General features: G+C 54.9%; 1 protein-coding gene across 1 annotated transcript in view; it reads right to left on the bottom strand.

The window, feature by feature from the left end:
- DAAM2 (dishevelled associated activator of morphogenesis 2) overlaps positions 1–26,175 on the bottom strand; it is a gene marked incomplete at its 3' end in the record, with an annotated part of 40,365 nt that extends 14,190 nt beyond the window's left edge. The window contains exons 1-17 of the mRNA XM_080700570.1: positions 25,965–26,175; positions 23,181–23,270; positions 19,760–19,834; positions 19,289–19,383; positions 16,358–16,691; positions 15,404–15,514; positions 14,562–14,665; positions 13,587–13,653; positions 12,481–12,598; positions 9,966–10,104; positions 8,424–8,482; positions 8,142–8,326; positions 7,116–7,415; positions 4,392–4,499; positions 2,311–2,337; positions 1,271–1,377; positions 195–279 (exon numbers count right to left, since the gene is read on the bottom strand). Of these exons, the coding sequence (XP_080556696.1) occupies positions 195–279; positions 1,271–1,377; positions 2,311–2,337; positions 4,392–4,499; positions 7,116–7,415; positions 8,142–8,326; positions 8,424–8,482; positions 9,966–10,104; positions 12,481–12,598; positions 13,587–13,653; positions 14,562–14,665; positions 15,404–15,514; positions 16,358–16,691; positions 19,289–19,383; positions 19,760–19,834; positions 23,181–23,270; positions 25,965–26,132 (2,172 nt within the window). The 5' untranslated portion in view covers positions 26,133–26,175. The remainder of the gene's footprint in view (positions 1–194; positions 280–1,270; positions 1,378–2,310; positions 2,338–4,391; positions 4,500–7,115; positions 7,416–8,141; positions 8,327–8,423; positions 8,483–9,965; positions 10,105–12,480; positions 12,599–13,586; positions 13,654–14,561; positions 14,666–15,403; positions 15,515–16,357; positions 16,692–19,288; positions 19,384–19,759; positions 19,835–23,180; positions 23,271–25,964) is intronic.
- Between the last annotated feature and the right edge of the window lie 296 nt (positions 26,176–26,471).

Raw genomic sequence — 26,471 nt, 5'->3', positions numbered from 1 at the left:
GGGCCTCCAAGATCACTGGCAGCGTTCACCAACCTCTCCCTAGAAAAGCTGGTCCAAAGGAGCTTCTAGAGGGGCCTCCCCAAACCCCGCAGCCTGCTTTCTCCTCTACCCGAGAGTCTCAGCCTCCCAGGGGCTGTTGGGAAAGGCTGTGGTCGTCCCCAGGTTCCTCTCCTCCCTCCCACGAGCAGCCTCACCTGCTCCAACATGTCCTTGGCCAGGTCTTCCTGTTCATCCATCTTCAAGACAGCCTGACGGATCTCCTCGTTAGAAAGCTTCAACCTGAGGGAAAGCCCGTCCTGAGCCCCCCAGCCCTCTCCTCCAGAGGAGGGAAGCTCAGCCACCTCTCTCCCTAAGTGGACGTGGGAGTGCGTCCACGCCTTCTAGACTGGGCCCAGCTACCCCGTCCACTCTAAGTGAGCACTTGAGTGTCGACATCGAGACGGAGCCTCTGGTGTCTGCTCGAGGCTCTGTCAGCACTGACGGGGGTATCGAAGTAGGAGAGACATTGTCAGCGCAGACGGAAGGGACAGGGCACAGGGCCCCATCCCCTCTCCGCTGTATGCCTAGAAACTCAACAGCACCTCCATGGGTGGACAGGCCTTCAGGAGGCCCAGAGGGGGCAATTCCTGCCTCTGTCATTATGAGGAGACAGAACTGCCCTCAGTCTGGGACAGGGCCTGGCTCCCACACAGGGGAAGCCAGCCCCCTCCAAGCACCCACCTCCACAGATCTGCCTGCAATCCCCTCCCCAAGCACAGCCCCTGGGGACCCCGAGGATTCAGCATGCCCCCACCACCAAGTAAAGCGAGGCCTGGGGCTTCTGGGGAGGACGGAGTGTCCACGTCCTGAAGGCAACAGGAAGCGGTGCTGAGAACAATGTGGGAGGCCATAGGCCCTGGCCAGGGAGGCCCCGCACAGAGGCCGTGCTGTGGGCACAGAATCTGCCCTGTGTGATCTGCAGCTGTGGAAGTGCCTGGGGCTGAGATCATGCTGCTCTGTGGCCTAAGCCACGAAGGACCCTGCGCAGGCTTAGAGCAGCCTAGCCGCCGACAGTGACTGGGCCGCTCAGGGCCTCATTACCGGGCAGCTTCCTGTCTGCAGAGCCCAGGCTGCTGCTCAACAGGGCTGCCCAGGAGAGGGCCCTAGGGCCCGTTCTCTTCCCAAGGGACAGTGGGGGGCAGAGCCCACCATCACCCCACCAGCTCTTCCCCTAGGCATTCAGCTCAATCACTCTCCCCAGCAGGAGCTGGGCCTGGGGGCCTGCACGTACTTGGAGAGAAGGATGATGCAGTTCTGGGCCCTCCGGCCGTCGATGACCGACAGCTCTTTGACCTTGCGGGAGGCCAGGTGGATGTCCTCAGTGGAGCCCAGCTCTTTCTGCAAACGAGGAGCCAAGGGCGAGCATTGAGACGTGCGTCCCAACAGCTTACCTACCCGCCCGGTTCCCCAGGATCCACCCTCCTCCCGGCCGGGACTGCTCCTGATGTGAGGGGAGGAGAGGAAGGGAAAGAGAAAGACAGAGAGAGGAGGGTGCCTACACACCTACTCTCACAGGAGGGATCTGGGACTTTACAACGGGCGAGAAGGAGAGGGGAGGCCGTGAAGAGACCCCTTTTAGAGATTATCCCCTCTGGGCGACCTTGGGAAGGGGCTGTTTCCATGGGGAGGTGTGCCCCCCCCAGGATCAACCAAAGCCTCCCCTGGTGAGAAGGTGGTCCAAGCCCACGTGGTTCCTGACTTCATTAAAGGCCCAGTGCGATGTGTCTAGGGTTAAGGGCCTCCACAAGGTGAAAGGCGTGGGAACCGAGGCGGAATTCCACACAGGATTCTCTCTGGCATTCTAGTGAGCAGATTCCCAGGAAGCCAAAGCTTCCTTCTACCCCTTCCTTTTCCCTCTCCCCTCCTGGCAAGGAGGTTGGGAGGCTGTCCGCCCTGTTCTTACTTGGGAAGCGACAGCAGCAGCTGCACTACACATCATTATCTCTGTACATGTCGCCCCAGAATTGTGCAGTGCCTGACCTGTGCAGCCTTCCAGGAAGGGGAGCCTTGCCTTGGGCCGGGTGGGGAGGCCATAGCCCTAGAAGCGCCCCTCCCTGCAGCAGACGGTCGCCTCTCTTGGCGGCAGAGGCCCGCAATGTCCCTCCCTCTCCTGCACATTCTTTCCCTCTGGGGCCTCTGGCTTGCCACCCTATGTGCTGAGTCGTGGGTAGGAGGCAGAGTAGAGAAGTCCTGTCTTTGGGCCCTGTGGAGGGGGGCAGTCCAGGACAGTGGTTGAGATTTGGCGTGTTCAGAGCCCCTGGAATGACTCACCTGCTGACAAGGGTTAGCTATCAGCTCCTAGGCAGGAAGCAGCCAACAGAATTAAACATGCACAACGTTAGTCCAGAGGTCTGGGGCCCAGGAACAGCAGGACAGACAGGGGCTTCTCAGCATCTACACTGTCCACCTTGGCCCCCTGAGGCCCCCGTGGCCGGAGACAGGGACCTGGAAGTTGCCCTGGACCTGAGCGGCCTCCAGCAGGCGTGGATTTAGCAAGCATGCATTCCCAGAGAAGCCAGACAAGCAGGGACCAGGCGGCTCCTCCTGCCTGCTGTGGGCCCGGGGGACACTGCTGCCCAGTCCAGACAGAGCAGGCCTGAGCCCACACCCCGGGCCATGGTGGCTCCCTCTTCCCTCTCCTCTGCTAAGAGGCTGGTGCCCCCAGCCAGGACCAGCGCACCACGGTGTGTTGTTCTTTCTCAACACGCGCGGAACAGGAAGGAGCCTGAACCGGAAGCTCAGAAAAGCTGTGGAACGTTCTCTGGGGCAGGGATGCTAAGGTCCTTCCACTGGCTCCTCCCCCCTCAGTGCCCACTTGCATCTGCCCACCAGCACGCTGGAGCCGAAGCTGCCAGCCCAGAGCTCCCAGGCCCTCCCCGCCCCACTCCGCTCCACCTGGGGCCCCAGGGTGGGGGAAGGAGGAGACAAGGGCTGCACAGATTCTGCCTCTGTGACCTCAGGCCAGGAGACAAGGTGCCCCGACTGTGAGCCCGGCCTCAGCAGGGTAGATAAGTAGCTTCAGAGGGCTGAGGAAAATAGAACAGCCTCAACTATTCTTAACTCCACAAGCATGGAGACCCCCAACCCAGCTTGCTCGTAACCCCATACCCTCTCCTTCCTGACTGGCCCCCAGCCCAGCCCCTCTCAGTCCCGGAGGCCAAAGTGGCCAGGCTGAAACCCCAGCCTGGAGGCCGACTCTAAACCAGGGGGAAGCGTGTGATTACCAGGGTGCCCGCCTCCCCTTTCCCTGCCCCCCACAGCCCCCTGGTCCCCAGAGCCCACTGGGGAGCTCCAGGTCCTCAGAGCGCCCATGCTGAGCAGGACTCCAGTTTTTGCAGCCTTCCTATGGCCGTGCTAGCCCCAGTGGGCAAGGGCGAGGATGTTGGCTGGAATTCCAAGCAAACCATCAGGTGCTTTGAGTGCAGCACTTAAACAATTACCTATTTTTTCTAGAAACTAAGACAGGGCCAGAGCCCGGCCCTCTAGTCCTTGGGCTAGAAACCAAGGAGTAGTCAACATTCGTCATTGGCCCTGGCTGCCCTCGGGAAGGTTTCCTCACAGGGCAAAGCAAGGAGACCTAGGGAGGTGGGCCGCAGCATCCAGCCACTGCCTGGGGCGCCAAGCAGGCCAGACAGACAAGGGGCTGTGGCCGCTCTGTTGTTCATTCCCAAACTGGAATCTGGGTGTGCTAATTCCGCACAGATTCCTGGACCACCATCTTTCTCCCGGATTCTATTCAGTCCCTGAGGATGAGGTCTGAGCATCAGCGTCTTTGGCAATCCCTGCAGGCACCGGGCATGGTTTAAGACCCGGGGCTCGGGAATGCCTGCGCCCCACCACCAGCCTACGCCCCTACCTGTGGACTGGGAAGCCCACAGAGGGAGCCCAGCCTCAACCCCTGACGTGTCCTGGAGGGCACCTCTCCTTTCTTGCAGCATTAACACCCTGGCCCAGAAACAGGCCCAGAAGCTGTGCTGGAAAGTGGTTTAAGAGATCCAATGGCTTCTAGGTGCAGTCTCTAAATTCTAGGCCAATGGGTTAGTGGTGGCCCCGGCGCTCCACCTCCCGCGCTCCAGGATGACGGTGGGAAGTGGAGCGAATCCTACGTCCTCAGGTGACCTGTGCACCTGAGCTGGGTGCACTCCGGTGTCCCCCTGGCCTGCATGTCCGCACTCTAGCGTGTGTGAGGAAGGAAAGAAGATGGGGAGGGAGACAGGAAGGAAAAGGGAAAAGTAATGAAGGGAGAGAGGGAGGGAGGGAAGGAGGAGAGAGAGAGGGAGGTGCAAGTTGTGTTGCGGGCAGGAAGCAAGACCGAAAGCCAAAACCCAAGAGGCCTGAGGGGCAGGTCTTACCTGGTGCCTCTGATAGGCTGAAAACATTTTTTCAAAATCCTCTAGGTCCAGAATCCGAAATACCTGCATGTCATCAATCTCATTCCACACAGTGCCAGGGACACGCTCCTAAGAGGTGGGGTAGGGAGAAGACGCAAGGTTGACCCGACTCCTTCATTACAAAGACGCCCGACGCCTCCCTAGCCCCACCCGTCTCCCAGGGGTGCAGACCATAGTGCCCAGGCTTTCAGACCTTCAGAAAAAGCGCAATCCTGCCCCAAAACTTGGCCTATTCTTTAACACTCTGCCCCCAGCTTTCCAAGCTGTCTTGGAGGCCCAAGACAACTTTCTCTCCCTCCCGCTCACACGGGGCCATGTGTGATCACATCCCAGAAACCACTGCAAGTGATGGGTGGGCAGTTACGAAAGGGGTATGCTGTGCTATCTGCAAAACCAAACCCAAAGCAGAGTGCTCCAGGTGCCCTGCACAGGCCTGCCCCCGGAGGGCAGGTTGGCCGGAAGTTGCTCCTATCTTGCTGGAATCCTGAGGAGGATACGGTTCAGCCATATTTGGGTTTCTCAGCGTCTCTGCGTAGGGACATTCCCTGTACCCGAGATGTCATTTTCTTTCCTGTGCTCTCCCTCCTGCCTTCCCAGACCCCCAGAAAGTAGACAAATGCCGAAGCTGGGATTTTCTTGTCTCTATGGTGACCAGTGACCGCTCAGAACAGCAAGATGCCACCACGGCCTCCTATTGGTGAGACCCAGGGATGGCATCCCCATCCTTTAGACTGGGATACGCCCAGGACTTTATATCCAGTGCCTCTCAATAAAGACAACGTCCTCCCTCCACGGGGGCCCTTGCTCCATGGCCTGGAAAGGAGCTTGCTTTGTTAGCCAAACCAAACCAAAACAAAAACACCCACAGGTCCAGCACTTTTGTAAGCCCCTGCTGATGGCACAGAGGACAGGGTTAGGCTAAGAGCACTGGGCACAGAACACGTTCCCAGGAGTCCTCACCCATCCAGAGCTGTGCTGTCCTGGGGAGGGACCCTCACACCTCCCTGGGCTAGAGAGCCGCCAGGGAGCCTTCCCAGTGACCGCTCCTCCCCGCCTCCCCCTCGCCAGGCTCCCAGGGAGAAGCATACCTTTCACTCACTTTTATTTTCTTAAACTCTAAAAGAAGGAGGCTCGGCTAGGCTGGGGGGCGGGGACATTCCTGTGGCCTTCTGAAGGCCAGGGACCCTCGTGAGGAATGCTGGGCTGGGAAGCTCAGAGCGGCCAGGACTACAGGCAGCTGGCCAAGCCCAACACAGACACATTCTTTTCAGGGCAGAAGCAATGTGTGTGTGTGTGTGTGTGTGTGTGTGTGTGTGTGTGTGTGTGTGTGTGTGACATGTGAGAGGTAGAGGGGAGAGGAGCTAGGTGCCTGGAAAGGGGAGCACAGCAGGCAGGGGAGGATGGGGAGGGCCTGGATGGGGCAGCAGGGAGGGAGGCAGCAGCAGTGATGTGTGCTGAGTGGCCCAGAGTCTCCCGTGCAGGGACCGTGGAAACCCAGGCCAGGTGGAGGTGGGGAGAGAGGCCCATGGAGGCAGGACTTCCCATCTTCCCTGTTCTTGATGGGGCCAGGGTGAGGAGAAAGGGCTGCAGCAAGGAAGCCGGCTGTTGAGTGGACCTCAGGAAGATGTCTCAGCCTCTCTCATCTCTTCCCCACTCCACAAATTAAAAAGCTGAGGCCCACATAATTAAATAACCTGCCCTCTTCACACAAGGCAAAGCTTGGGGCAGGGTAGCAAGTTCTCAAATATTCTCAATGTTCCTCCACTGCACTCCCACCAAGAAAGCCCGAGAATGTCCCCCTCATCCCCTCCACCCAAGGACATGTTCTAGTACAGCAACAATACTCTGGCCTACTGTAGGTGCCCAGAAAATTCATGTCAACCTTACTACCACTGGTCCCTAGAGAAAATGCTAAATGTAAAGTTTCAAGGCCGGGCGTGGTGCCACACATCTGCAACCCCAGCACTTGGGAGGCTGAGACAGGAGGACTGCAGGTTTGAGGCCAGCCTCAGCTACTTAGGGAGATCTTAGCAACTTAGTGAGATACCAAATTAGAAAAAAAATTAGTGCCAGGGTTGTAGCTCAGAGGTAGAATGCCCCTGAGTTCAACCCTCAGCACCAATAAGAAAGAAAGAAAGAAAGAAAGAAAGAAAGAAAGAAAGAAAGAAAGAAAGAAAGAAAGAGAGGTGTCACAAAATCAGTTTTTTGTCTGAGGAAGGTCATTGGTGAACATTATAACCTAACTTTTAAATTTTTTTAAATGTTAACAAGTTTTCGATACAAGGCACAAAACGTCTTCTTTCTTTAACAGGAGGAAGCCCAACTGGCTACCTCTTACGTCAAGCTCCTCAGCCCTTTGCAGACGCTGTCTGAGCTGGCCTCAGCCCAAGCGCTTAGCCTGTGTCCGTTTTCCTCGAATCCACCCTTCATGCAGTGCGGCCCAGCCCCACCTTGTCTGCCAGCTTCTGCTTGGCTCCGGCTCCGGCCCTGTGCCTGTGAGCACCCACCCAGCGGCCCCGGCAGAGCCGACGTGCTCCGGGGCACCTGGCTCCCGCAGACCCCTCATCTATATCGCTTGACTTCTCTCACCCAGCCCCAAACAAAGAACCCCAAAGGAGCCGTCAAACAACAGACGGCAGGCAGTGAGCTGACCGCCTGCCACTAACCGACCCGCTGGCCGCTCACCTCGTTCAGCTTGACCCAGTTGAAGGACTTCAGCGGGTGGGAAGGCTGGGGGACACGCTTTTTCCTGAGGGAGATGTCGCCGCTGGGAAAGGGGTCCTGAGGGAGGGGCAGGCCCAAGCCGAAGCATGGTGGGGCGCCCGGGGGAGTGGGGGGTCCCCCGGGGGGCAGGGGCGGGGGAGGGGGCGGGGGGCAGCAGGCGAAGGCGAGGGGGGGTGGGGGCGGAGGCAGGTCACTGGTTGTCCTTGAGGGAGACAGGGTAAGCGGGCCTCCCGGGGGAGGTGGGGGAGATGCAGGGCCTGTCTGAGGAGACAAAGTCAGAGGAGAAGCCATCAGTCTTGGTCAGCGTCCCTCTCCTTGGTTTCTCTTCATCTGTTCTAGACCCCAAATCCTGCCCTCACCTCCTGTGCACATGGAGCCCCCAGTGTCCTTCTCTGCATCCCAAACACCCGACACACGCACACACACACTCCAACAGACATTGGAAAATGAGTAAAAATCATAACCAAACAGCGGGTTTGATACCTACAGACGCACGGGCTACCGACTGGGCAAAGGCATCCAGCCACCTGCACTGGGGTCCATCTGGTGCTTCCCAGGACAGTTCTATCTAGGGGAAGTGGAATTACGTTTTCTTTTCTCTTTACTTTTCGTGTGTGTGTGTGTGTGTGTGTGTGTGTGTGTGTGTGTGTGTGTGTGAGTCTGGGGATGGAACCCAGGCCCATTCGACCTCCAAGCTACACCTCAACCCTATTTTTTATTCTTTTATTTTGAGACAGGGTCTCCCTGAGCCGCAAGGGGCCTCACTAAGTAGCTGAGGCTGTCCGTGAACCGCGATCCTCCTGTCTCAGCCTCCTGGATCTTGGAATGACAAGCGTGTCCACCACGCCCGGCTACGTTTTCTAATTAAGGGAAGATGCCACCCTTCAGCCTGGGGGCGCCTGGGGGCCAGCCTGGGGTCCTCCTTTCTCCTCCGCCCGCCCGTCCTGACCCGGGGTCCCCACTTGAAGGAAGGAGAGCCCGGCATACTGCGGTGTCACTGAGCTGGGCCGCCAGCTCGGCCGCGTGTCCCCGGGCCTGGCGCAGCTCCTGGGACTCCCGGGCCAGCTTGTCCCTCATCCTGTTCAGCGTGCACATCATCTCCTCCTTCTCCAGGGTCTTCGTCTCGCACTCCCGCTCCTTCCTCTCTAGCCGGCTCGCCAGCTCCGCGTGTTCTGGCGCGGGGTGAGACAGGAGGGGAGAGCCTGAATCCCTGCCCCTTTACTGGAGGATCCGGGCTCTGGGCAGGCCGGGGAGGGCGGAACCTCTCACCTTTCCGGAACTTCTCTGCCTGGTTCCGCCATTGCTCCACCTCATTCTCATTGATGAGCCTGGGTTGGGGTGGGGAGCAGAGGAAGGGGAGAGGTGATGGCTGGCGCCCGTCTCCCAGCTCCCAGAAGACCTGCCGTCTGCCTGTGCCCACGTTGGCTGGGGTCACGGGAGACACACCAGCAGAGGACTTCTGAGCGTTTCAAGGAAGGATGTGCCGAGCCCAGAGAGCAGGTGGGCTGCTGGCCATGTTCCTTTCCCCTTCCCCTTCTTTCCCCCCTGGGCCTCCCTGGAAGGGCTCCGACACTGGTTAGCTAGTGGAAAATGAGGTGAGAGAGAGGGGGATTGGGGGAGAAATGGACCAGAGAAAAGAAGCCAGCCATCTCTCAAAAGTCAACTTTGGAGTTGACCTTACTAGTTTGCATTTGCTCAACAAACCAGTTAGGATTCTAACTAAACCAATCATACCAGTTAGGATTCTAACTAAACCAATCAATCTCTGACTCTTTGCACACAGGAAAACACTAAAAGCTCCAAATTCATTTTCTTCTTGACTTTGGAATGCAGTATAAGGAATCAGTGAGAACTAATTTTTCTCCCTAAGGACAACTGGCTCAGACTCATATCAGAAGTTAAGCAAAATTTTTAAATTAAAAGTCAGTGTGTCAATGTAAGGTCTTATTAATTAACCGATGTGAATTAAATTTCTCAGTGTTCCTCTATATTCTGGATCAGTGAAAGATGACAACCCAGAAAGTCCCTGACACCCTCATCCCACGGGCTCTTGATCAGAGAGCCACGCTCTGTGTCAGTGTGGGCAAACTTTCTGGAAAGGGCTGGAGTAGATATTGGGGTCTTAGGTACCACGTCCAATCTTTGTCCCATATTCTTGTTTCCTTGTTTAAAATATGAAAACTATCCTGAGCTCATGGACCATACAAAGACAATCTGGAGGACCAGAGTTAGCCCAGGTGCCATGACCCATGTTGTGTATAAATATGTTTAAATCCTTCCTCTGAGCCAGGCATGGTGGCGCACGCTTGTAATCCCAGTAATTGGGAGGCTGAGACAGGAGGATTGCAGGTTCGCAGCCAGCCTCAGCGACTTGTAAGGCCCTCTGCAACTTAGTGAGACCCTGTTTTAAAAGTAAATACTAAAATAGGGCTGGGGTGTAGCTCACAGGTTGAATACCCTGGGGTTCAATCTTCAGTACTGCAAAAGAAATAAAATAGAATAAATAAATCCCTCCTCTGTCGAACTGGCGCAAAGGGTCACTGAGGCTGAGAGCACAAGCCATATGCCTGCACAGCCCAACATGGTAAGCTCTCACCGCCTATCAGGTTGCATTTGAACTTAAATGAAATAAAATGTGAAATCCAGCTCTCGGTCACACTGGCTACTTATCAAGTGCTCAGCGCTACATTTGGCGACCGCATGGGAAAGCACAGCTTGGAGAGTTCTGATGAGGCCACTCAAGACCACTAGGGGATGTCTGTGCTGAGGGAGGGAGGCGGTCAGAGACAGGTCAGGCTGGCCGCTACTCACATGTTGACGATGTTCTTGACGTTGAAGTTCTCCAGCGGAGCCAGGTCGGGGTCCACGCCCCGCTCGTCTTGGAGGACGATTTGCTGGAGGATGCGATCCAGGAGCTGCCACTGCTGGAAGTAGCCACCGTTCCGCTTGTCTGGGAGACAACAGGCAGCTTGGCTGTGCTGAGCCCTGGAGCTCAGGTGCCCCCCACCGCCACCGCAGAGCGACAGGTAAGGGATGCCCTTCCCCGTCCATGGTAAGCGTCCAGCCTCACGGGAGAGGAAATGCTGCCGCTGAGGCCGGAGACTCAGGGAGCAGTCATGTCTGACTGCCCGCAGCCGGCCTGTGACTGTCGGCCCTCAGAGCATGCTTCTCTGCTCCCCGGAATGCGCCTATGGCTGCCTCTCTTCCTGTTGGGACCCTGGCACACTAAGCTCTGAGGAAGAAAATCGCATTTCCCATTATCTATAAAAAGCACCTGTTCTAAACTGGGATACGCTCAGTAATGAAGTCTCCGGGGATGGTGTTTCTTTTAAAAGATTTCGGATCGTCTACGTTATTGCTCTACAGAGAATGATGAATGGGAGCTGGTTACCAGCGTGCGGTAAAAGAATGTCCAAGTAAGGTGAGGTTTGCTGGGCCCCAGGAAGACTTCTTGGCGGGGTAACCTTGCACTCTGGAGGCAAAGGCGTGGTGCTCCCAGCCCGCTCCCCCAGGGCCCCGCTCTCGTCCCTTCTGATTGGGCCTGGCTGCATATGGGACTCCTTTTCACAGGGCAGCCGCTAGTCCTCCTTCCTTGGTCCTTGATGCCAAGCACTACATCTCTCAAGGCCGCTAACAGAAGTCAGCCAGTGTCATCCTAAAGTCAAGTTCCACACGCGAATTGGAAAATCATGTTTCCAAAGCCCCAGCAGGGAAGAACAAAGGGACCTATTCACACTGCTCACGAAACACCAAACAGGAACCTCCGGGAACAAAGTCAATTGGGCTTCTTGGGGCTTCCTACAACTTCCATGACGACCTTCTGGGCTGGGTTATGGAGGACTAATAGCTTCCTGGTCTAGACTGTCATCTCTGTCTTCCTTTCCACCGTCCACCAAACCACCTTGCTAAGGGGCAGTGTTGTCCACTCACTCTTCACCCAGCTAAACAGATTCAAGCCAAGCTACTGGCTCACAGAGATAGAACCTTACTTCATCTAAAGCCCTGGCCCCAAAGAAAGGAGAATTCTATCTGCATGTGAAGAAATCATTCTGCCTCAGATCCACCCATTGGAAAAGGGAGAGGGTGATGTGCAGTACCCCTCAGGTCGTTCTGAGATCAAAAGGCAATGAGCTAAAAAATAATGCCTGACCCAGATTTTGGCACGTAGTAAATTGGGAGTACATTCACTATCAACGCAATCACCAACACCCCCAAAATGACCCCTTTGGAGAGCCTGGCTGGGTTGACCATGATGGTGGACCACACCGATTTCACAATATTCTCTGTTATGAAAAGTTGAAGTCCCAAGTGTTGCCGTCGAAACTCGATTCGAGTCACATTCAGGAGTTGCTATCAGTAGTTAGGTATCATTGGTTCAATCTCTGCGCAGACCTGGGCCTTAGGAGCTTAGCCACGTGCTTCTGAGATGCTATTTGGCAGGTGTAAATAGAGGCAGGGCAAGCGTGTCAGGGTGGATGGCAGAGTTGATAAAAATCTTTAAAAACAAGAATGCGAATCGCACATCTGGGCCCCTTCTCCTCTAAGCACGAAGCTTTCTTTGAAGGCAAGAGGCCCTCGTTTCTGAGCTAACAGAGAACTGCTTATTCTGCAAAGACCAGCACATGCTTGTTGAACTTGGATGCTGGAGTTACTCAGAGACATGTTCTCACCTTTTAGGGGTGAAAGCAGGTGTCCATGGGGGGCTGAGACTGGGCCTGGCCTCCCCAGGGCAAGTGCAGAGGGACGCAGGGTCAGACCTGTGGGGAGCCATTAAGGCCTTCCCCTAGATTGGTGTCTCTGACTCAGCTGACTGTCCTTCGCCCAGAGTCAACAAGGTTTGGGGTTATGGCAAGTTCAAAGAGGTCTGAGAGAGGATCAGGTGGTGATGACACAAGGGTGCTGATAGGCCTATCTGTAATGTGTGTGTTGTATTGGTCTGTATTGTATTCTGGTGGTGGTAGCACGAGAATGTTGATTGACCTGTAGCTGTGTATAAATACCTTTGGGAAAAACAAACCCGGCGTCGGCGCAATAAAGATGAGATTGACCCAGAAGCTGCGTTGGCCAGGAGCGTCGGCGCAATAGAGAATACTGACCCAGGCATAGTCGTCGACCCGTAGGAAATACTGACCCACGAACAGGGTCGACCAGTAGAGATAGTAGGCTGGCGGCTCCCCCACATTAGAATTAAAAACTCTCCATCCTCACGCCTCACTTCAGAACCCATGCTCTTGCCGGCTGGCTCCGGCGCAGACCCACCAGCCCATGATGCCCCAGAGCCTCATCTCGCCTCCCCGAGCGGGAGCGCAGAGCGTGGGGTACTCACAGGGCATCTGCAGACAGTGGTGCAGGAAGGAGAGCAGGCAGGGGTAGGCCTCCGTGTGCTTCAGCCTCTTGTGGATCAGCTCGAACATCTGCGAGGCACTCTTGGTGTCGATGTGGACCTGCGGGGCCGAGGGCACAGTGAGTGGGGAGGGGCAGGGGGAGACCCTGTTCCCGTCCACCCCGCACCATCTCTCAGGAGGGCTCGTCTTCCTGTGCCTTTAGCAGAGGCTTACAGAGAGAGACAGGGAGCAGGGAGAGAGGTTAATTACATAATTCGTCTCAGCACAGTTGGCATTCTGGGCCACACAGTGTCTGGTGTGTGTGTGTGCGTGCGTGTGCATGCAGGGTCTCCTCTGCAGTCAGGGTGTTCAACAGCACCCTTGGCCTTTAGCTGCTGGATGCCGGTGGCACCTCCCTTGACCTCCCTGACTTCTGACAACCAGAAACATCTCCAGCTTTGGCTAGGTGCCCTGGTAGGAGAGCAAAGCCACCCTGGTTGAGAGGTGCTGACCCAAACTAAGAGAAAGAAGTGGGCCATAGATGGGCTGTGGACTAGGTCGACCGCCGGGGCTAAGGGCCGTCTACTCCAGGTGTGTGGCAGAAGCAGGCGGCTCCTCCTAACACGCATCTCCTTGTCTGTAAACCCAGGCTCTGTGAGAGCCGCATGGGACGGGGCTCCGTGCCTGGGAAGCTCCGAACCAGAAGGTAGTCTCCATTTAGGGAGAGCTTTTATAATACGACACGGAAGCAGCGGAGGGCTATTTCAGGGTTGCTAAAGTGAACCTGTGATTTGGTTTGCTAAGCTTGATCTGGTTAGGGCTGGAGAACGGTGACTCAGGAGATTCTAGAAGTCAAAGGGAAAGTCGGCCCAGGAAAGGCGGTCGTGGGCGGGAGCCGGCTCTCCTTGCTTTAGAGGACTTGGCCTCGGGGGCAGGTGTCCAGCTGTGGCTCATCGGGCGAGCACCAAGGCCAGCACAGCACCAGGGATCCAGGAGCAGGACCTCCATGGGCCCGGCCCACACTGGAGCCCCCAGCTCAGGACCTGGAGCAGTGCGCGGGGGCCTGCCTGGGACCCACTGCAGTCGCCCACCCCAGCAGGCATCTCACCATGTCAAACCTCCGGGCTAGCTCCAGGTCATCCTCATTCCGGACCATCTCGAAGAAGTCTAAATGCCTAGATAGAAGGGGGTGCGAAGACAGCAGATGGTACAGTGAGATAGCCCCCGGCTGAGGGTCGCAGCCCTTCCCACCCCGTCTCTACCCACTAAATTCAAAAGCTTCACGTAGGCGAGGCTAAGAAAAACCCAGAGAGAACCCATCTGGCGCAGGCCACTCCCCATCCTTTATAAGAGCTTGTGACCTCCTTTGGGGAAGTCAGCTCAGGGTCCTGCCACCTGTGATCAGCGTTTCTTCATTTGCTGACCTCGTGGACTTGTTGGGCTTGGCTGTGGGACCTGTGTGCTGCAGAATGCTCAGCAGCGCCCAATAGCAGCTCAGCCAATAAGACGCATTGCTGCGTGTCTCCTGGGGGACACATTGCCCTCAGCCAAGGGCTACTGCCCTCCATGTCCCCATACGGTCCCTGACTCAGCTCTCAAAGCATTTCTCTCTTAATTTCTATCCCCATCAACACCAACTAGCTCCATCTCGAAAAAATCCATTGTCTCGTCCTTAAAACCACATGCACAAAAGATCCCGGACTAAGGGGACAGAACCAACATTAGACTGAAGCCATCCTTCGATCAACAGGGGCTCTGTGGCTGTGTGGGGGTCGAGTTGGGGCCTCTCTCTGTCTAGCAGGGTTGTACTGGGGTGTTGAGCATTCTTGGCCCCCAACAACCAGTTTGAAAACCAAAGAGCACCCGACATGTTCCCAAATGCCCACCGGGGGGCGGTGCTGGCAGAGTTGAGAATACTGGGTTCACCTGGCGGTGACCTAGGTCAGCAGACAGGACAGCACAGCAGTGTCTGTGCGGGGCATGGCAGGCGGCCCCCAGTGGGCAGAACAGCCTTCCAAAGGTCCTGACCGCCCGCGCTGAGTCCCATCCCCACACGTCGGCGGGGGCGGCGGCTGGGCCTCACTTGTCCAGGATGGCGTTCTCGTGTCGCCGGAGTTTGTCAATCACGGGCTGTATTCCCAGCATCAGGAACTCATACCGCAGATGGAGGCGGAACTCCAGATTGTCCTGGGGGTCACCGGGAGGAGGGGAGACCAGACTCATTAGCTGGTCTCAGGGCCACAAGAGTCCCCGTGAGCCCTCAGCACCACCCAGCCATGGTCCTGCCTCACCTGAAGCAAACTCGCCTGGAGCTGCTCCCGACCCTAGAGATCTGGGAAGGCCGGGAGGGGCAGCCTTTGACCTGCTGGCTTTCCTTCCGTGATTCTTTCTAGCCCCTTACTTGCTAGGGATGTAACCATGGCACACTTAACGAGGCTACCTCTACAGGAAACTCCCAGGTTCAGCTAAAAAGAGCTGCACACAGCGGTGCACACCTGTAATCCCAGCTACTCCGGAGGCTGAGGAAGTGCAGGCCAGCCTGGGCAACTTAATGAAACCCTGCCTCAAAATAAAAAGGATCGGGGAACGGAGCTCCTGGGTTCACACCCAGTACCACCAAAAAATAAATACAATAAAAAAGAACATCGTCGGGAAGCCAAACCTTGCTTAGAGAGAGCGACAGAGAGGCCAGGCCGTGTCCAGGCCCCACACGGTGTGGCCCTAGTGACAGCGAGGTTTGAGAGGCCGCTCTCTCTCGGACACAGAGAAGAAATGAGAAGCTATGCAGATGACGTGAAGATGACAATGGGGGCAGCCAACCTGCCAAATGGCCGGGCCCTCCTCTCTGCCGCCTCCCCGCGACCTGCTCGGCCCTCGGCCCCAGGTCCAAGAGGTGAGGAGTGGCCGGGGAGGAGTGGGGCTCACCTCTCCGGCTCCAGCGTTGAGGACAGCATTGATGAAGGACATGATGGCTGTCTTCAGGTTCACTTCATCCCGGTAGCGGCCCAGGCTTCGGTCCAGCTCGTTCAGCAGGGTCTGCATGGGACGGCAAGGCGGAGGGCAGGAGGCGGGGGCTTGGGACCCTACACGGACGACCTCTGCCCTGTGCTCCTGAAGTTCCTCGGGGTCCTTCCATCCTCCCGGCCAGTCGTGTGTGTCCAGCTTGTCTCAGGCCACTCTCGACCTCACCTTGACCAAGAGGCCTCCTCTGCCTCTGCACCCCGGACCCAGCACCGCCCGACTCAGTCTTGAGCTATCCCTTTGATGCCTTGTATGCAGGGTCCAGGGCTGCTGCCTGCACAGAGCAGGTGCTCGAAAATGTGTGGTGCCAGAAGGAGCAAGTGGCCTCTTCGGCCCATGAACTCTAGAGTTTGGGTCATCAGTTCAAATCTATTGAGATCTACTCGTGTCGAGTACTGTGCCCCATGGTCTGAGCCATCACCAGCCAGCCCAGCTGGGGATGCATCCGTGACACAGATAAAGGACCATGCTACCGCTGTAGGAAACTCCCAAGGGAGGGCTTTCTACCCATCACCTATTTCATTTGAACTATTCTGGGTAGATCAGGAAAAGAAAAAAAAAAAAAAGAGGATAGCATGCACTGAGCTGAAGTCTTGACCCCAGTAGCTGCACTCCATTCAGTTCTTGACTGAGTCCTTATCACTAGCTAGGTGCTGGGCTTAGACGCAGAGCCACAAAAACAATGCACACCCATATCCCAGCCTCCCAGAGCTCATCTTCCCAGCCACACCCACGACTCAAGAGCCCTCCCATCTTTTAAATGAGCCCTCTGGTCCCCAGTCCTCCCTCCTTCCTGAGTAGGAGCACCTCGTCCATTTTCTGTCCCGTCCCTCTCCCCCAGCTAGCCACACTCCTCACCTGGAAGCGCGTCCGCTCGGCCGCGTAAACCTGGTAGTGGAGCATGGCCTGCAGCACCTTCTTGTGCCCCCCGGGCACGAGGCACACGGCGCCCAGGATCTCCAGCACCGCCACCTTGGTCTTGCTGTTCTCTGTGCGCAGGCTCTGTGCGATGGTGCTGATGGCCTCGGGCTGGGCCAGCACGTGCGCCCGGCCCTGGGAGTTGTTCATCAGCGCCTTGATGCACCCGATGAGGGAGGTGTGGATGCGGCTCTCACAGGTGGCATGGTCCATGCTCCGGAGGAAGTTCAGCAGACAGGTCAAGCCCTCCAGCTCGATGAAGCGGGTCACAAACCTACCCGGCAGAGCCGTAAGCAAAATAGGCATTGGGCGTATGGATATCATTCCGTCTGCATTTCGCAAATAGCCGCGCGGCGACCATGTTACCAGTGTGCACTGTCTCACCTAGAGCGTTCCATCTATAAAGTTTACTCACAGCACTGAAACCCTACCATCCTCGCAGAAAACTCACCTTTTATTTGCATTTTAAGTACTGTGCATTTGAATACCACTCACTGCGGGTCGTATAACTGAGATGGGATGTAAGAGAGGAGATGATCATAATTATTATGGCCAGTAAACCTGAAGGCTCATCTCCAATGAGAATGGGAAACGAAGAGAATTTATTGTCAGATGACAAGGCCAGCAGACTGGCTGAATCAAGGGACGAGGCTGGGAAGCTACATCTCAGCAGGTCCTTCAGGAAACAGCCGAGTTATCTTGGCTGTCAGCAGAGAACATTAAATCCCTCTTAGTTCAGGGCTTCCTAACCTGGACTGCGTGTTCCCTTAAAGGGTCTACGGACTCGGAAGAGAAAATTACATTTTTATTTTTAATAACCTCTAGCTGAGATTTCGCATTTCCTCCAACAATGAATGCAGCCTCTAACTGACAGTGTGATTAGCAGAATCTGTGGCTTTGTCACCCAAAGAAATCACCGCTTTTTTTACATCCAATTATAGTCGTCGCAGGGATGGCAAAATACCATTTGTACTTGTCGGTCCTTCAGCAGCATGGCGGTTACAAGACTTGCGGCTATTCTCGCTGTTGAAGGCATGAAGAAGCACACTTACTGCTACCACATGCATTTTCGGTATTTGGCAGCTGTATTTTAATTGAATTGGCTTATTTTAACCCCTTCGATTTATCTATTTTTTTTTTTTTTTTGGTGGTACTGGGGTTCCTGGAAGCCCTTCTACCTCCGGGCTACACTCCCAGACCTATTTTTACTTTTTTTTTTTTTAATTTGGAAACAGGGTCTCCTAAGCCAGCGCGTGCAGCTGACTTTGAACCTGCATGATCCTCCTGTCTCTGCCTCCCAAGCGTGGGGATTACAAGCGCGCGCCACCACGCCCGGCCTCTATTTATTTTTTAAAACATCATTTCTGAGAAGCAGTCGACAGGTTTCATCTGGGTGCTAGACTCCATAGCAATGCATAAAAAGAAGGTTTGGAAGGTTTAGAATTCTCGACTTAGTGGTATAGTAATTAACAATCTGTGATGTCATAAATTGAGCTCAGGGAACACTACATATAATTAACATGTGCATGTACTTATATATCTTATATTAAGCAAAATGCTTAGAATAATAGAAACACATACTCTCATTAAATTAGCAGTAGGTCATTTGTTACTTGTTATAGGCTTTTTTTGTATTCCACAAACTTCCATGATGAATGTGTGTGTAAAAATTAAAGCGAATTGCGGTGGGATGAACCTGGCAACCTCCCCTCAACCTCTGAGTCATGATCACCTTGTCCTGAATCTCCTTCCCAAACTACCCCATCCTGTCAGGGGGACACCGGGAATTGGGATGTGTCTATCCTTTGGGCGGCTCTGATTCTAGGCTCCTGAGGTAGTGACCTCAGGGAAGACAGTACACACGTACCCCTGGAGGATGGCTGATAAATGTTAAGTACTGGCCCTCTAGGGGAAGAACAAAACTGGAGAGGCCGATTGTACCATTTCTGTTTGATGATATAAATACTCCTGGCATAGCTGATTTCAGGCTACCAACATGTTATCATTGGACACGGTGTTGGGAAGAGGTACCCCGTGACACGGTATTTCCACCACGCACACACAATGGGAGTAAACTCAAGAGCATACCCGACTGTAAGGGACCTACGTGAGAGTAAAATGCGAGAAAAAGAAGTAGGTAATTAGAAAGTGATGTGCTTCAAGTATTGCTTTCGATCTAGTTCATGCAATCCTAGGGCTATATGGTTGAAATTTTCCTCGAAGCTATGTTTAACAGCTGGTTTGCAAAACTGCTGTGGATGTAATGGCCGCCTCTTGCCAGCTAGTCCAGCTAGTTCCAGCACACCGGTGTGCAGGGTGGAGGCAAAGGGTGCTTCGTGGCCCTTGGTCCTCGCTGGGCCCTGCACCCTTGATCTGGGGAGGTGGGAGTCCTCCTGTGGCCCTTGGACACCTATCTGCTGCTCTTTGCCTGCGTGGCTCCTGCTCAGAGGTGGCTGAACCTCACCCGTTGACTCAACCCATCCCCCTGGCGCTTGGAGTTTCCCCCAGCTCATCTCCTTCCAGGCTGGGCCTCCCCTGCGCCTGGCTCTCAGAAAGCCCATTCTACACACCTTGACATCTGGCCACTTTTCTGTTTGTTCTACTCTCCTCCCAAACACCCACTGCCTGCTCCCGATCCCTGTCTAGAGAGCGCCTCAAGACCTAAGCTTATTTAGTGTCCTGTGTTCATCTCCCTCCTGCCACCCCGGCAGGCTCCCACCAGCCCAGGAGGGGAGGATTAGAAGTGGTGAGATGGATGCCTGGAGACAGCCAGGGTCGGGTGAGGTAGCAGGATGCTGCCCAGGGCTTCAGAGTCAGGGACCCACTGGGCGAGGGCAGGGTGGCGCGAGGAAGGGAAGCAGGCCGGGTCACCTCATGGGCTGGGTCCGCAGAGCCGTCTTCAGGTCTTCCACGACTTGGTTCCTTGTCTCCATCTCCTCCTCATCAAATGCATACAGGCTCTGCATCTGAGGGGTCGACAGGTCCAGGGGGCAGAGGTCACACCAGGCCATCTGTCTTCCCAGCCCAGTAGGCAGCCCAGGCCAGCCTCACTTCAGGGAAGGGTGTCCTCAGACAGAGGAGCCAGGTCCTCATCCAGGACTCTACTTCCCTTATTTGCCAAATGGGGAGAGCTATTGGCCCAGGCTACTCCCAAGCCTGCGTGACGTCTAGATGGGTTAATAAGTGTTGAAATGGTTGGGGACTCTGACGTCCCCCAGAGGAGGGAGGGGTTAGGAAAAGATCTAGAGGCTCAGTGGGTGGGTGCTGTGCGGATGGGAAGCGGGGCTTGGGTGCGGGGTTCCTCTCCCTGCAGCCGGTCCAGGTGGGAACAGAGCCACGCACCGCGGCCATGGAGTTGATGCGGTCAATGTAGTAGTCAGGCCAGCTGGTCGCCAGTTTGTTGGGGTCCTCCTGTTCCTGGAACGAGAAGAAGGATGTTGTGGCCCAGCCTGCAAGTCAGCCCAGGTCTGAGATCCTGAGCTCTGTTAGAAGTTTTTGGAGTGATTCAGTTCCCACAGGGTGGAACTCAGAGGAAGATGCAAAATCTGACTAGACCTCCATCTTTTCCCCTGGTAAAATGAAGATGGCAGATATTGACTCTCTGGACCAGAGAGTGATGGGGCAGAAACTCTGCAGGTGTATACTTCCAATGGACATCGTAGGTGTGTACTTCCCACCGACAACAAGCAAGATTTTTACAATATTTTTTCTCTGTCCTAACTGTTCATCCTAGATTTGATAAAGTCTAATTTTATGACGAGGGCTGGGCATGGTGCCGCATGCTTGTAATCCCAGCACTTGGGAGGCTGAGACAGGAAGATCACACAGGTTCAAACCAGCCTCAGGACATTAGTGAGACCCTGTTTCCAAATAAAGTATTTAAAAAATAGGTCTGGGAGTATAGCCGAGAGATAGAAAAGCCCTTGGGTTCTTGGGTTCCACCCCCAGTACCACACACACACACACACACACACACACACACACACACACACAATATATATATATATATATATATATATATATATATATATGACGATGGTGTCTCATAAGAAAGTGTGCTCATCATCTGGACATCGTTCACTGTTCTTCTTTGCTCTTACATTATACAGAAGTACTGGTTCGCAAGGGTTTTGGGGATTTAAAAACTCGGCCTTTATCTCAGACAGTTTGAGAACATGAGTATACAGCATTTGGTTCAGTGCCAGGTGGCTACATTAAAGAGACGGGAAGAGAGACAGAGGCCCAAGGCCCTGGGTTCTACAGGGCTCAGGAGCCCCTCCTAGGCCTTGATTTATTGACTCCCTGTCAAAGTTTCCCATATGAGGGAGTGTGCAGCTGGGCCTGGCCCTCAGGCCCCAAGAGAAAGGCTCAAGTCCGCCCTCCTGGGGGCGAGAATGTGGAGCCCAGGACATACTCACGCCACTGGCACGGTGAAAGCCAGCTTTCCCCAGCCAAGGCTCCGCGTGACACGCGTCCCCCTTGCTCCCGGCCGTCACTGCCTCTGCTTTGTTTCAGCTAATCTCCTGCCTCCACGTCGGAGAAGGACTCCCTTCTCCAAATGCTCCCGTGAGCCCCTCTGCAGGCAGCCCTGCACTCCTCCGCCCTGTCCACCCCAGTACCACTGTCTCCTTTCATAAAACCCAAGTTTTAGACCCGTGGGGAGCTGCCTCGCTCAGGTCTTGTGACTTCACGTGGCTTTATGTATGAAATCTTCATGGTTGAAGGGCAGATGGTCTGTCTTCTGCCCTGGGGAGGGGACGCACAGCAGCAAAGACCATGGCATCGGCAGACATTCCTTTCCTGCCTTTGCTGGCGCCTCATTATCCATCCTGTGTGCATTTAATTCACACCTGCAGGATGCCAATCAGTACTGAGGCCTGAATGTACTAAGGAAAAAGGCGTTCTGCCTCAGAGGAAGGGCGAGGCTGCTCTGTGTAGCTGTCCGGCTGAGCCTGGGGGAGGCATCTCGCTCGGAAGGCCGTGGGTGGCTGAGGGCACTGGGCTGACTCCGTAGACTCTTAAGGCTGAGACAGGGGAGGAGGGTATTCCAGACACAGGAGCGCCCATGTGGGGAGGCAGAGGTCCGAGCGTGCACAGGGGAGTCATGCACAGTTTGGTTTGGAAAATAGTGAGAGACGATATTATGTTTTAATAAATCTTTTAACTGTAGAAGAGACCAACTTAAGAGAGTTCCATGGTAATCAACTTGGAAAGTAAAATATCATGAGATATGATTAATTACTCCTAAAATTTGCTTTCTCCTTCCCCTTTTCCTTTTCCCCAGGACTGGAGCTTTTTTAGGTCAGTTTTTCTTACAATGAAATTCATGGGCACAGAACCTCTTATTCTGCAGACTATTTCTGTGGTACTAGGGATGAAATCCAGGGGCCTTCTACCTCTGAACTACACCCCCAGCCCTATCTTTTTGTGGGTCTAGGAATAGAACCCAGGGGTATTTGACCTCCGAGCTATACCCCCGGCCCCATTTATTTTTTATATTCTCTCCTCTCTCCTCTCTCCTCTCTCCTCTCTCTCTTTCTTTCATGGCACTGGGGTTCCTGGACACCCTTCTACTTCTGGGCTATACTCCCAGACCTATTTTATACTTTTTAAATTTGGAAATAGGGTCTCTTAAGCCAGTGCAGCTGGCTTCGAACCTGCGTGATCCTCCTGTCTCCACCTCCCAAGCGCGGGGATTACAAGCTTGTGCCACCATGCCCAGCTGAGGCCAGTTGCAAAGGGCCTCGCTGAGTAGCTGAGGCTGTCCACGAACCACAATCCTCCGGTCTCAGCCTCCTGAATGCTGGGATTACAAGCCTGCACCCCTGGCTGGTGGCTGGGTTGGCCCACTGCCTCTCTGGGCCTTTGCAGGCTTGTGTGCAGAGTGAGGACTCAAGGAGTCTGCTCCTGGGTTTCTTCTACTCCAGATGGCTGTGTGATTCTAATCCTTGCATTTTGTAAGGTTGGCCTGGCTCTGTGCAGACTGGACAATGTCCTGACCAGGCAGAGTGGGCAGAGCTCTGAAGGGGCCCAGGGACCAAGCAGGAGGGACAGCTCGGCTCCTGCCAGGCCTGCCAGTCCTCCAGGAAGGTGCGGGAAGGAGCAGACCAATCCCCAAACACCTGTGCTGTGAGGGGGGCAAGAGGAATGGGAGTGAACAAACAGAAAGACTGAACTAAAGGGGAGCAGGAGAGAGACAGGAGAAGGAGACGAGCAAGAGGATGCAGGGCTGGCGGGAGCAGAGACGGCCAGTCCGGTTAAGCCAGCCTGGAGGCCGCCTGCCCTGCGTAGGAAGGGCCACGGGCAGGAGACCACAGCATCTTTAAATGAACAAGGAAAGAGGGAGGGAGCCAGAAGGGTGAGGGCAGATGTGAGGCCCCTGGCTGGGCCAGGCCAGAGGCCACAGACACAAAGAGGGCACCCGCCTCCACCCCTGCAAACTGACTTCCAACACCCAGCACAGCTCTCCCTGGATGCTGGGCTGCACACCCTCCCTGCCTGGCAGCAGGCACCAGAAGAAGCCCAGGCTTACTTGTCTGCTTACAGGGTTTTTGAAAGAGAACCCGGGCATGGAAACAGAACCCTTGCCCCGCATGTAAGCCCACGGGGACAGAGATATTTTTTTCCTGTTTCCGCCTTTCCTGATGTTTCAAGCCTAACGGAGGCTTGACCAATCTGTTGGGCGAGTAAGAGGTGAGGATATTACAGCTGGCTTCTGTGGAGGCGGGACGTGGGGAAGGAGGGCCATTGAGGCGCGCCACACCTTCTTCTTGCTGCAGTAGATCTGCCATTTTTTCTCCGGGGGCAGTGCGAACACGGCCTCCCGGTTTTTGTCGGTGAGATCCAGTTCATCCTGCAAAGACAAGAAGCAAGAGAGCTGAGGCCAGGGAGGCTGAGACTAGAACGTCCAGCCTGCAGGAAAGCGCAGCATCCCAGACCTCTCCCTCGGCCCGCTGTCCTTCTCCCGGAGCGCACCAGAGACGTGCGGGGCATCTTCATCCACTGGAAACGCAGCTCATCCCCTCTCCCCCAGCAAGCCTCGCTTCTTGTCCCCCCTGTCTCGGCAAGTCTCTCTTCCAGGTCACCCTGGTTCTGCATGGCTTTGCTGCTCCCTGGTCTTCTTGCCTAAGATTTCTTGTCTTCCTGCAGTTGTCCTTCCTAAGCTTCCCAGCTTAGAAAGAAAGGAGTGATCCACAGAACAGGTCCCGCCTCTCTCTAGGATCCTTGCTCCGTCCTTCAAGCCTACCTACCCTTGGAGTCTCTTGCCTAGAAATCCTCTGGCTCCCCCGACCTCAGCGCGGCCTCCAGCATGGGCTGGGAAGAGCTGGCGAGGACCCGGGGCTGAGCGGAGGAGGAAAGCATCCCGGCCAAGGGAGGCATTGAGGTGCTTCCCAGGGAGGCAGAGCTGCCCGTCCGCCCACAGGACCCCAGAGATGAGGCTGTACACGCCCAAGTCTCAGGCTCCCTCGGCTGCAGCATGCTTCTAAGGGGCAGAACTGGGCACCTTCTGAGGTCATTCTATTTCGAGGTCACTCTATAAGCAGTTTGGGGTGACCTTTTCAGTTTGGCTGTGCTGGACGGGCCCTAAATCTCTCCTTTATTTATTTATTTATTTATTTATTTATTTGTTTATTGTACTTTTTTTTTGAAGCTTCTAATCCTGTAGCCCATGAGCAATTCCAGGGCTTGTCAAAGAAATAGTTAACGGGCCATGGGGAACACAGTGCGCTTCTCAACTCGCTGCGGGCTTTTTGAGGGCTAAATGAGTGATGTGTGCGTGCGCGCCTCTACCATCGTGTGCTCCGCTAAGATGTGTGACTACAACGCACACAAAGTTGAAAAAAATCGATAGCAAAACTCACATTAAGAAAATGAGCTAGACTATGACTAGGCTTTATATTTTCGAGTATGATAGTATCTAATGATGTTTAAGGGTCTTGAATCTTAACATCTATATTCCTTTCGCAATACTTTAATTCAAGGGAGAACATTTAAGACTTTTGCCCAGATTAGAACTGTCAGGTGTGAGCAGCATGTATTTGAAAGATGTTCTAGTCTCATTAAAAAAAAGTAAGGAGAAGTGCAGGAAGTTAATTTTAATACATTTTGTTTCAACCAGTACATCTTCAACATGATCATTTCTATGTGTAATCAATATTAAAAATCAGTAAGACATTTTACTGTTTTTCAAACTCATCTTCAAACTCTGGTGTATACTTCACACGTGGCTCATCTCAGCTCAGACTAGCCAGCAGCCACATATGGCCAGCAGCTATCATTCGGACAGTATATATAACAATTATTTGAAATAATGCCCATCAGTTCACCTGCCTTTGGAACTAAAGACTCCAGCAGATTTAGTACCAAACAAGTTTCTGTCTTGCAGACAGGATTTGTCTGACTCACCCTTGCTTTTGCTAAAGTGTCCTGCGAGGGTTCTACCTACCAAAGATGCTCCGTAATATCTTTTGAACGAGGGAGCCATAAAAATGGAGGGAACACCTCCCATTACATCCTTCTTTCAAAACTCACGCGTATACTCTGTTCAAGAGAGCATCCCTGCCTAACGCCAGTGGGCTCCGATGCTATTCTACACTAGTACACTCTGTCCCCTGGCCCCAATCTAGTGGCACGAATAAGCCAGGAAACAATAGACCCTCCTGAACTTCCTGTGAGAGGACGCCGGACAGCTCTCCCACAGAATCTGCGTGGTCTCACTCACCTGCTGTTTGAAAGGCTGGACTGCCTTACCCAGATGCCTCTATTAGCAGACACAGTGCAAAACCGCATTCCAAACCTCGCACTCTGCTTTTCTGCTGGCCCGAAACCTGGCCCACCGTGAGAAAGTACAACCCAGGGCTCGGGGTAGAGTGACGTGGCATGGCTCCACGCCAGCATTCAGGGCTGGGACCCTCTTGGTGTGCAGGCCTAGTCTCCCCGTCAGCCCGCCAAAGAGGAGCCGTGCGTCCTCCCTGTTCTGTCTCTTTATCATCCGAGTATGAAGCTTCACACCTACACAGGGGCTGCTCACAAAGGCAGATAGAGGTGACGGTCTGAATAGGCTTTGAAAAGAGCTGGGAAGGGCTGGCTAGACATGGGATGCAGCTGTCCCAGACCGGACCCGGGTCCCAGGCGTGGACCACCTCTGAGCTGAGATGCCGTCTGCCTATAGAATCTCACTGAGCCCCTTCTTCCTGCCTGAGATTAAAGGACCCAGGAAACTCCCCAAAGCAGGAGAAAACTAGCAAGAGTTCTGGTGTCGAGACACCTCACTGCCTTCTTCCACCAAAGCCTGGCTCTGTTCCCTACTGGAGAAGCCAAATAGCTGCCCCACGTGGTCCAGAATCCAGTGAGAATAGGAGGTGGGTCTGGACGGTGTCTGCACCGGAGAAAGACTGTTTCCTTCAAACATTTGAGGTGTTTTGTGGACATGCCTCAGCCCCCAGAGAAGTCTGGAGAGCAGCCGGCACCCAGGTTCCTGCCCTTGGCCCCCTGCCTGTCCCTCCGCCCTCCTTCCGTTGCCCCCCACCCCCATACACGCACTGACCACCAGCTCCGCAAAGCGCACGTTGAGCTCCTCCGCGTTGGGGATGGGGCAGGAGAACTCCATGTACTGCAGAGGGTGGTTGTCCCGGAGGTTGATCTCGGGGAGGTCACTGCCCCCAAAGCAGCACAGGAAGGCCAGGCCGTGGCGGCTCCTCTTGCGGGGGGCCATGGTCACGGCAGGTGGGGCGCTCGGCAGGCAGACACCCTAAGTCCTCATCGCGATCTAGGAGGAAGCCCAGAGCATGGTCAGGCATGCCCGCCAGCAGGGCGCACAGAGGCCCCTCCACCTCCCCGGGTTGTTGGGAGCCCTGCCCTTCTCCCTGGTGTCTCTGCTTCCTCCACCTCCCGCCCTGGGAGACAGTCATGTGTCCTGCTGTCCACACTCACTTTGATACTAGTCTCCTGTCCCTGGAGGAGAGAGGAGGGCTGCGGCCACAGGACGAGACTCTAGACAGTCAGACTGGCCCTCCTCTACCTCTCTCTGTGACTGTACGGACGGGACCCGAGC

This window comes from Muscardinus avellanarius (assembly GCF_963383645.1).
Source record: "Muscardinus avellanarius genome assembly, chromosome: 8".
NCBI classification, from domain to species: domain Eukaryota; kingdom Metazoa; phylum Chordata; class Mammalia; order Rodentia; family Gliridae; genus Muscardinus; species Muscardinus avellanarius.
Note: the sequence above shows the minus strand (reverse complement) of the source record. Positions and strands in the feature narration are given on the sequence as shown.